Raw genomic sequence first — 11,247 nt, forward strand, 5'->3', positions numbered from 1 at the left:
ATCTACCTTCTGTCTCTGGATTTGCCTGTGTGAGACATTTCCTGTAAATGGTGTCATACATTATGTGGCCTTTTCTGTCTGATTTCACTGAGCATATTTTTTTTAATTTTTTTGAGAGGTTTTTGCTATAGGGCACATGTGCTTGCCAGAAAGAAAGACAGAAAGCAAGAAATCACCCCCCGGGGGGATGGCCATGACACAATCCCTTCTCCATTCTCCTCTTGGGATCTTGGGCACACGCACTTGTGCCTGGTGAGAGTTTAAGTCACCAGGTCTAGGACTCAAACCACGGTCGACTACATGGGAGTACAGCAACATAGCCATTACGCCATCTGCTGGCCCCAATCTTTTTTTTTAAAATTTATGTGTTATGTGAAATAATATGAATGAAATGCTTGAATTATTTCTAAATATTAAGACATTAAGGATTAAGTCAAAGTTTAAGTGTCTATAGTTTTGACACAGGAACACGGAGAGCACAGGGGTGATCAGGCCCACACTTGTAGTGACACATGAGTTTTTGTCCCAAGCTCAGGAAGACTTAGAGTCATGGACACAGAGTAGATAGAGCAAAACGGGGAATTTATTAAAAGAGAGAGAAGGAAAAAAAAGAGCTCCTAAGAAGGGAGGGGTCCTGGAAAATGGGTTGCCCTCTGAGCATAATCTTTTAAAGTTAATCCATGTTGGGGCCAGCAGGTGGCATGGTGGTTAAAGTTAATCCATGTTGTAGCATGTATAAATACATCCTTCTTTATGTTTGAATAATTGTCTGTTGTATGGGTACTATCCATTCATTAGTTGATGGACATTTGGGTTATTTCTACTTGGTTATTATGGATAATGCTGCTATGAATATTACTTCAAAGTTTTTTTTTTTTTTAAAGAACATACCTTTTAAAATTTTTTATTTTATTTATTTATTTATTTGAGAGGTTTTTGCTATAGGGCACGTGTGCTTGCCAGAAAGACAGAGACAGAGATACAGACAGAAAGCGAGAAATCACCCCCCAGGGGGGATGGCCATGCCACAATCCCTTCTTCTCCATTCTCCTTTCGGGATCTTGGGCACGCACTCTTGTGCGCCTGGCATGAGTTTAAGTCACTGGGTCCGGGACTTGAACCACGGTTGGCCACATGGGAGTCCAGCGACATAGCCATTATGCCAACTGCTGGTCCCTACTTCGAAGTTTTTGTGTACACATGTTTTCAATGATATACTAGCAATAGAATTATAAGCTATATGGTAACTTTATTTTTTTATTTTTTATTTTTTTAGATTTTTGCCATAAGGCACATGTGCTTACTGGAGAAAGAAAGAGCGAGGGAAAGTGAGAAATTACCCCCCAGGGGGAATGGCCACATCATGATCCCTCTCCTCCAGTCTCCTCTCATGATTTTGGGCATGGATGCACACTTGCCCAGCGTGTTTTTCAAGCTGCCGGGTCCGGGACATGAACTGCAGAGTTGGTCATATGGGCTCCAGCACCTTCACTCACATGACACCTGCTGGCCTGGTAACTTTATGTTTAACTTTTCGAGGAAATGCCAAACTTTTCCAAAGAGTCTGGACCACCTTATAGTCCCATCAGCAATCTATGAGGGTTCCAGTTTCTCTGTATCCTTACCAACATTTGTTATTATCATTGGTTTCTTTTCTTTTTAAATTTCTTTCAAGAGAGGGAAAGAAAGAGGTAACATCTCCAATAGGGTCCACTCCCAGCCCTCAGCCAGCCCTGGGTCATGCACAGGTGGATCATGGGCATACAAAGTTTTGGCATGCTCAGGCAGGTCTCCAGACTTGAACCCTGTAGAGCACGTTACTGCTGTACCACCGGCAAGCTCCCGTACTGTACCTTCTTTGATTATTGCTATCCTAGTGGGTGTCAAGTGTATGGTATTTGATTGTATTGTTTGCACTTCTCTTAATAACTAATTATGTGGAGCCTCTTTTTATGTGTTTTTTGACCATTTGTATAGCTTCTTTGGAGAATTGCCTAGTCAGATCTTTTGCCTGTTTAAAAAAGTGGCTTTTGTTTTATTGTTGAGTTTGAACAGTTTTTAAAAAAATAATTATTTAATTTTATTTATTATTATTATTATTTATTTGCTACAGGGCATTGCATGATCACTAGAGAGAGAGAGGAAGAGGGAAAGTGAGAAAGCAAGCCACCAGGTCTGGGACTTGAATCACTGTTAGCTATGTTGGGGCTTGCACCTGCTGGTTCCATAATAGTTCTTTATGTATTCTGGATGTAAACCCATACGAGCTATGAGAATTGCTAGTATCTTCTCCCATTTTTGGGATTTTCTTTGCAGTTTTTTTTTTTTTTTTTAGTTTGTTATACAGTGTATGTGTTCACTAGAGAGACAGATAGTGGGAAAGTCATCCCCACGGAGGGTGACCATGCAATAACCCCTTTCTCCCCTTTCTCTTGGGATTTTGGGCACAAATGCACATGTGCCTGGTGTGATTTTCCCAACTGTTGGGTCCAGGACTTGAACTGCGAAGTTGGCCATGTGGAATACAGCTGCCTTAATCTCCATACCACCTGCTGGCCCCTCAGTTTCTTGGTAGTGTTCTTTGAAGCACACAAGTTAAATTTTTTCCTACAGTTTTTTTTTCTTTGCGGGGGCACCCCAGTAGCGTCCCTGACTGTAGCCGTGTTCATGTGCCCAGTGTGTAGAGTAAAGTCCTCAGTCACACACTGGACCTTTCTGTGTGGTCTAGCCAAGCCGCTAGTTGCCGCTGTCCAGCTCCAACCAAAGTTTTGTTTTATTTTTAATTTTTATAAAGTTTAATGTGCCTGTTTTTCTTTAGTTGTTTTTGTTGTTTATGTTTTAGTGTCATACTTAAGAAACCATCGCCTAATCCAGGGTTATAAAGATTTATACCTATGCCTTCTTCTGAGTTTTATAATTTGTGCCCTTTAGGTTAAGACTGAATTTAACTTAAAAATTAGTCCTGGCTTCATCTTGAAACCGGTTTAGACTGGTGGCTATTAGTGCCTCTGTGTGTGTGCGTGTGTGTGTAACTTTGGTTGACAGTTTTTGTTTTATTTAGTTTATTTAAATCTACCCACCATTATACCAAGAACCAAAGTGAAAACTAAATTTCCACTGGGAGTTATGCTGGTTAAGTTGGCAAGCATAGAACTCGAGAAAGAAGGCATTGAAATGTTTTGGTGAAAGAGTTTGGGGCCAGCAGGTGGTTGGTGGTTAAGGCACTGGACTCCCACATGGCGAAGGTGGCTTGAGTCCTGGACCTGGTGTCTTGTTTTCTCACCCCCTTACCCCCGCCTCTGGTGAATGCATGTGTCCTTTAGCAAATTCAATAATAGTAATAAATCAAATAATTATTTTAAAAGAAGAATACAGTTTGGGCAAACTTGGGTGGGAAGATAGTAGAGAAAGGTCATTTTTTCCCTAATTGCCAGAGAGCGTGTATACACTTTGGACAGAGAAGGAGAGGGAGAAAGTAGCCCCTCCCACTCCCCACACAACAGGACATGATTGTGCTGTAATCCCTTAATTTTTTCATATTGACAGTATTTTGGACACAATCATATGAGCCCACCGTGTTTTTCAAGTGGTCAGGGCTGGGATTCGAACTGTGGTTGGCCATGTGTAGTCTGGCTTCCTTAACCACACTAGGCTACACAACCAGCCTGAGTGGTCACTTTTAACCTTTGAATTAGCTGAGATTGACTACAAATTTAGGGGAGAATCCTGTTTTGGTAAGTAAGGACTGGGTATACTCTTTGGCTACTTTTAAAACTTGAAACAAAATAACTGGGAAAATCAACTTTGCAACCTTAGTATCCTCTTGTGTACCCTGCAGTATAAAAAATGTTGCCTTTTCTGTTTATCCTTCAGAAGAGAAGGTTGAAGAAAATCAACAGATGGGGTTACTTTCAGCTTCCTTTAACTATCCCTGTGTAAGAAAGGCAGGATAGCTAATCCTTTAAGACCTTGAACTACGACTAGTCACGTGGGTGTGAGTCTCAGGCTGTTTACTAGCTCCGTGCCTTTGGGCAAATTATTTAAGATTTCTTAAGCATCAGTTCCTTCATTTGTAAAATAGGAATTACCAGAGCGCCTACCTTATTTACAGTATTGGCTGGAGTGTTAAATGAGACAGTGTACTGTCTGAACAAACACTAAATAGTAGCTTTTTGTACTATTTAAATAAATAAATTTGACAGAAAACTCTGCCTTATTCACTTATCTCAGTTTTTAAAATTAGTTCGTTTCTCAGTCTGGCTGACATTTTACGGAAGGGGTCAAGTTTAAGAAAGGGGTCAGCTTATTCTTTATGTGAAATGAGTTATAGTTACTAGCTTGTTCTCTTATGCTTAATTCTTGTTTCCTTTCTTTGCATAAAGCTGGAATTGAGCCTAATGTGGTCATGCTTCGGGAATCCCAAGCTTATGATATGGTTACCAGCCAACAATTCTGTTACAAGAATGTGCTTATCCCAAAATGGCATGATATATGGACCCGGATACAGGTAATGATTTGGAAGCCCCTCGCAGGGGCAGCTTCTGTGAATATGTGATTAGTGAGTACTTGGACACCTTTTTCTCCCTCACACACATTTTTAAAAGAGTATCTTTGGTACTTTTCTTTTTTTTTTTTTCTTTTTAACATTTGCTGTAGGGCATATGCGCTCTTCTGAGAGACACAGGGTTGGGGTAGTGAGAAATCATCCTCAGAAGAAATGGCCATGCCACAATCCCTTCTCCTTCCTTCTCCATTCTCCTCTCGGGATTTTGGGCTGACATGTGTGCAGCATATTGAACCATGCAGTCAGCCATGTGGGATCCAACTATCTCAACCCTCATGCCACCAGCTGGCCCTTGTTAGGAATATTTTTAGAGTTTCGATTATCTTGAATTGTGTTTTCATTAATAAGCACTTAATGCCTATTCGTGTTCCCATCTCTCTCCGCTTCCCTTAAGTAGCTTATAGTACTCTTTTTTTTGAGAAAGATTTTTGCTATAGGGTATGTTCATTCTCCAGAGAGACAAAGTGAGAACCTCTCCTCCCCCAGGGTGGATGGCCATGCCACAATCCCCTTTCCTCCATTCTCCTATTGGGATTCTTGGCATGTATGCACAGGTACCTGACGTGAGTTTCAAGCTGCTGGGCCTGGTACTTGAACCTGGTGGTTGGCCATGTGGGAGTCCAGCGATGTAACCATTATGTCATCTGCTGGGCCCAAGTATCTTATAGTACTTCTGAGGTTGAGATAAACTTCCTTTCCCTTTTTCCTCAAAAAATGGCCTTTCTTTCTTTCTTTCTTTCTTTCTTTCTTTCTTTCTTTCTTTCTTTCTTTCTTTCTTTTTTTTTCGGTAACTTGCTATAGAGTTGTAGAGTGCATAAACTCACTGGAAAGAGACAGAGGAAAAGTGAGAAATACCCCTGAGGGGTAGTAGGGGAGGATGGCCACACCATAATCCCTTCTTCTACCCCTGAGGGGTAGTGGGGGAGGATGGCCACACCATAATCCCTTCTTTATTCAGGCATTCAGGCACATGCACCCAAGATATTTTTCAAGCCACGAGTCCAGGACTTGAACCAAGCTTTCAGCCATGTGGGATTCAATCACTTTAACCACACGCCACCCCCCCTTCCTTTTTTAGCATGTGCATGCGCACGTGCGTGCTCACACACACACACACACACACACACACACTTTTCTGTCTCTATTTAGAGTCCTATGCCTTCTTTGGCCTGGAAACTATTGCATGCCTGTCAGGATGTAAACTATTTTGCCTTGCTGCTTTTATTCAATTTTGATTCTACACAGATATTTCGTAAACGCCCTGAGCTGAAGTTTCCCCTTGGTAGAATAACTTTGATCTCACTTATTTCATAACACTGTTAAGTCACCTCACAAGCAAGAGTGTCTGGCTGTAATCGTGATTGAACAAAATGAGTCCTTTGGAAATGCTGCTGCCATAAGCATAGTTACCGATACGAGTGTTGTTCGCATCAAAAACATGAGGGTGGGCTTGTGGGGATGTTGTTGTTGTTGTTGTCTGTTATGAAAATCATACTCCATCTGGGGCACATTATAACCAGCATTTATCCATAATAAGTGATTTGTGACAATGGGTTGAACTTCTCAGCCTGTCATTACGGGAAGCATTTTCAGTTTCCTAGGGCTGTTTATGCCTGGCAATTTTCTTAGTTTTCTAGACCCTTTGTATGATCTCTTATAAATAGCTGTATTGATAACTCTTTTAGCTTGGAAGTCTTTTTCCCCTGTGTTCCTGCCTAATAGTGGATTCGGATCATGTTAACAAGAAGACGTTCTAACAGCTGCCTCCCTGTACCATGTGCAGTGTTATTTGCCCAATTATGGTTCAGCTGTTACATTTCTGTGTTTCTCATAAGCCTTGTGGAAAACTAGTGCCATTACTGATTTAGCTGTTTACTCTTAGAAGTTTAAAAAAAAAAATGTATGTGTGAACATGTAAAATTCCTATTTCTTTCTCCTCCTGATTTTGCTTTTGTTGCAGATCCGGATAAATAGTTCCAAATTGGTACGAGTTGCTCAGGTGGAGAGTGAGGAAAAACTGAAGGAGCTAGAGCAATTCAGTATCTGGAACTTTTTTTCCTCATTTTTAAGAGAGAAGTCAAATGACACCTATGTTAATGTGGGTCCGTACAGCACGAAAACCTGCCTCAAAGTTGAGATCACAGAAAAGGACACCAAGTACAGTGTCATGGTGACCCGCAGTAAGTCTCGCCTTTTTTTTTTTTAAAGAATTATTTTATTTAACTTTATTTATTTTAATTTGACCAGAGAGGGACAGAGAAAGAGAGATAGAGAGACAGGGAAAGTGAGAAAGCAAGCTGCCAGGTCTGGGACTCCAACCATGGTCGGTCATGTGGGAGTCCAGCACCCTTAACCACAATGTCACCTGCCAGCCCCCCACCATTGTTTTTCTGATAGGGATAAGGGACTGGGCGTTGGAGGGTATAATTAGTAAGATAGAAGTCAGCCCAAGATGGCTCCATTCGGTTCTGATTATAACCCCGAGAATACCATTGCTCCAAACAGTTTGTGGAGACTCCATCCTACATCAGAGCCTTTAGGCTGTAAATTAAGATCCCACCTCAGGTTAGAAAATTCTGAGTACCCCTTTACCTAGAATTTTGAAGACTTGTATTACTAATACAGCCAATAGTCCTGAGCTGATACGCCTAGTACTCTCAGAGCAAATCAGACAGATGTGTTTCTGCTTTCTGGATACTTGTGGGTGAAGGTAGCTGTCCCAATGTGTACAGGGCTACATTTGAAGACATGAACAGTTGGGCCAGCCAGTGGTGTGGTGGCTGGAGTGCTGGCCGACCATGGTTTGAGTCTTGGACCTGGCTGCTTACTTTCCCTCTCTCACTCTGTCTCTTTCTGGTGGGTGCATGTGCCCTGTAGCAAATTAAAATAATAATAATAAACAAAATAATTCTTTGAAGACATGGATGGTTAAACCATAGAAACTGAGAAAAGGTAAAATTGAATATTAATATCTCATATGTGAAAAGAATATTTGTGGAACCATAAGTAAAGTTGCAAAGACCACTGCGGTTTGAAGTTTATTCAGTGGAACGGGGTCGGGGGGGAGTTTTCCCTTCTTGGTGTCTGAGAACGTTTCAGAGGAGGAGGGTTCCTCTGAATTCTCTCTCATTTGGTTTCTCCTTGGTTACACCCCAGGGTCCTGGGAAGTTATAAGTAGTAGAAATCTTTCTAGGTCATGTCCTCCAATCGTCCTAGGTTTCCACAGTTCTCTGGTTGTATGGGATTGGCCTGTTTTTTGGTGTTCCATCTACAGGAATCCCTTCTGCTCCCATTCGGTTTATGGGCCTCTCCTGAACTCAGAACTCTTGAATGTGAAAGCTGTGGGAGTGTCTGGTATGCCACTAGAGGCCTCTGCTTGGGCTCCCCGGTTCTGGGTGAGATGTGTTTCCATGTAGGCTTTTCCAGCAAAGTACTGCGTAGCGAAGGAAAGTAGGTGGTATTGTTGGGCAAGAAAAGCAGCCAGTGAGGGAACAATACAAAGCCCTGACCTAAAGTTCTGGGCCAGTCTGCCAAATTCCCTGAGTGACTTGAGCTTGAAAGCCAGGGTGGCAGAGACCCCTTGTGGATGGTGGCCAGAAGTGCCGATGGCACTGTGTCTAACTCTGTAAAGCAAACCTTAATTTCTCTAGGACTTATCCTAGATAGCCAAGATAAAATAAAATCTTTAGGAAAGTACAGTTGAAAACAAGACCTAATATACTTTCTCTTTGGGAGGGTGCCGAGTTTTACGTGGGATTTACGATGCTGTTTAGCTGGACTGCTTGCGTTTATCTTACTTTAGCTGACCAGTAATAGCAGCATTGGTTTTTATTCTATGATGCCTTAAACTGGTTTCCCTATTAAGCAGAAATCTTTTATTTCTTTCAGGATTCGACCCCAAACTCTTCCTCGTTTTCCTCCTTGGACTTTTGTTATTTTTTTGTGGAGACTTGCTGAGCAGGTAGGTTCTAAGGCTAGTGTGTAGAACAAGGTCTTTTCTATCCTGCTTGACTTTTATCGTGAAAACTATAAGCATTGCCATTCCCTTTCCAGGCCCTTTATGGCCTCCTAGGATTCCGCCATTAGGTTCATCCATCGTGAGGTAGACAGGAGTGAGCCAGTACTAGGAGGTTGAGCAGCACCGCCCTTTACACTATTAGAAGTAATACTGAAAGCCTCATTTTAACAGGACCAGGTGTTTGTATCAATAGTAAGTTAGAATCAATAGCAAGTTTGTACACAAGCGAAAGTATTTGGAATAATGAATGAAGGATTAACCATCGAAATTTGAAGTCAAGCTGGAGAGGGGCTGTTGGAAATTGTTCCTCATTTTGGGATCCTGCGAGAAACTCACTGTGAGGGAGTAATAACTCGTGTGAAGAGACTGTGATAGGAGAGGGAGCTTTCTGTTCTAGCTCTGTAGAGGATTGGCCTATTCATCTAGTAATCAGTTCATTTCTAGTTTCTAATCTCCACTTGGGCAGTGTTCTTGGCTTTTCTTCTCCCCAGAGAAACTGCAGTTTCTCAGAACAAAGATTATCATTAACAATTGGGTTGAGAGAGATGAGGGGGTTGGGAGTGGGAGACTAAGCACAGGTTTATTATTGGGACATATTTGAGGGGACCTCAGTGATCTATCTTCACAATCTTGCAGCAACTACATTGTTTCAGTCTCTGCAGTTTCCAGACCTTAGATTTTGAGCTTTAGATTCTGTTCTAATTTTGTACCTTTTGTGGAAATTTCTTGACTAAGTTAGTTTTCCTAGTTTCAACAGTGTCATGTATGAAGTAGTGTACATGTAGTTAGGAAATAAATTTTGTCTCTACAGAAGTCAGATTTTCTACTATTCCACTGGGATGAGCGTGGGAATTGTGGCATCTTTACTAATCGTCATTTTCTTACTATCCAAGTTTATGCCCAAGGTAAGAAACAGATCTTCATATGAGGTTAGGGTAAGCTGGATGCTGAACGGCTTTTTTTTTTTTTTTTTTGGAGAGGTTTTCGCTATAGGGTGCGTGCGCTCGCCGGACAGACAGAGACATAGAGACAGAAAGCGAGAAATCACCCCCCAGGGGGGATGGTCACGCCGCAATCCCTTCTCCTCCATTCTCCTCTCGGGATCTTGGGCACGCACGCACACGCGCCCGGTGTGAGATTTAAGCCACCGGGTCCGAGACGCGAACCGCGGTCGACTACGTGGGAGTCCAGCGACACAGCCATTACGCTAACTGCTGGTTCCCCTGAACGGCTTTTCCTGGGTTATCTTAGAACACTGAAAATGTGCAGTGATGGCTAAGTCAGTACTTAGATTCAGAAAGGTACTTCCCAAAATGAAACTGGAGCATGATTACATACAAACTCTCTTGTTATTTAAAATCTTGTGCTCCATGGGGGGTAAAGTCTTCTTGTCTTCTAATTGCGCAGTCAGGCTTTTAAGTTATTTAGCATTTTGTCTCCCCAGAGTTCCTTGCAGACTGTACCATTTTAAAGATAAAGAGCTTTTGTAAGAGATGTGTTTTTTGTGCATTTTGAGAAGGTTGATTTTTTTAAAAAAAAAATCATAGTTCCATTTTGCTTCTTTTATGTATGGAAAGCCTGTTGTAACTTTTTGCTTTCACTTCTACTCTCTGTCTTAGAAAAGTCCCATTTACGTCATCCTGGTGGGAGGCTGGTCCTTTTCTCTGTACCTCATTCAACTAGTTTTTAAAAATTTACAAGAGATCTGGAGGTGTTACTGGCAGTATCTTTTAAGTAAGTGTTATCAGTTTTGCTTTCCTTTTTGTATGCTTATAGGCTGTTTAGTTAATTTAATCACAAATGCATGTTGCCTGCTTGTAGGAGTTAGTTCATTCCATTTTATTAACTTTTTAAATATTAGTTTTTTGCTTATTTATAACCCCTCCATAATTATCACCTTCTCTTAAATTAAGAAGGTGCTGACAAGAGGTGTATTGTAAATACCAACAGCAATTACGGTATACTTCTCTTTACCCAACAAACATCTTTCTGAAAAGCTGTAAATTGACTAATTTTATATGTGTGTGAGTATATATATATATATATATATGTGTGTGTGTGTGTGTGTATTTTTAATTAAAAAAACTTTTTTAATGTTTTTTTGTCATGGGAAGTATGCACTCAGTGGAGACAGAGACAATGAATGAGAGGGAACATGAGAAATCACCCCCCAGTGGGGATGGCCATGCTGTAGTCCCTTTCCTACTATTTTCCTCCTGGAGTTTGGGCATGCATGTGCACGTGCCCAATGTGATTTTCAAGCCACTAGGTCTGGTACTTGAACTGCTGTTGGCCACGTGGGAGTCTAGCACCTTAAGTTCCACACCACCTGCTGACCCACTAATATATTTTAAATACTCTTGGGGACCTTAAGAAGTAGAGAACTTAGGACCAGCAGGTAGTATGGTGGTTAAGGCACTGGATTCCCACTTGGCTGACCTTGGTTTGAGTCCCAGATCTGTCAGCTTGCTTTCTCACTTTCTCTCAATCTTTCTGTCTCTCTCTGGTGAGCATACATGCCCTGTAGCAAGTTAAAAAATAATAACAATGATAAGTAAAATTAATCATTTCTTTTTTTGGAGAGGTTTTTCGCTATAGGGCACGTGCGCTCGCCAGACAGAGAGAGACAGAGAGACAGAAAGTGAGAAATCACCCCCTGGGGGGA

At 41.5% G+C, this 11,247-nt stretch overlaps 1 protein-coding gene across 1 annotated transcript in view; it reads left to right on the top strand.

The window, feature by feature from the left end:
* Positions 1-11,247, top strand: part of NEMP1 (nuclear envelope integral membrane protein 1) — an 18,840-nt gene that overhangs the window by 2,184 nt on the left and 5,409 nt on the right. The window contains exons 2-6 of the mRNA XM_027769631.1: positions 4,383-4,507; positions 6,525-6,744; positions 8,453-8,525; positions 9,394-9,487; positions 10,202-10,316. Coding sequence (XP_027625432.1) covers positions 4,406-4,507; positions 6,525-6,744; positions 8,453-8,525; positions 9,394-9,487; positions 10,202-10,316 — 604 coding nt within the window. The 5' untranslated portion in view covers positions 4,383-4,405. The remainder of the gene's footprint in view (positions 1-4,382; positions 4,508-6,524; positions 6,745-8,452; positions 8,526-9,393; positions 9,488-10,201; positions 10,317-11,247) is intronic.

Source organism: Tupaia chinensis, unplaced genomic scaffold, assembly GCF_000334495.1.
Source record: "Tupaia chinensis unplaced genomic scaffold, TupChi_1.0 Scaffold150006_1, whole genome shotgun sequence".
Classification (NCBI taxonomy): Eukaryota; Metazoa; Chordata; class Mammalia; order Scandentia; family Tupaiidae; genus Tupaia; species Tupaia belangeri.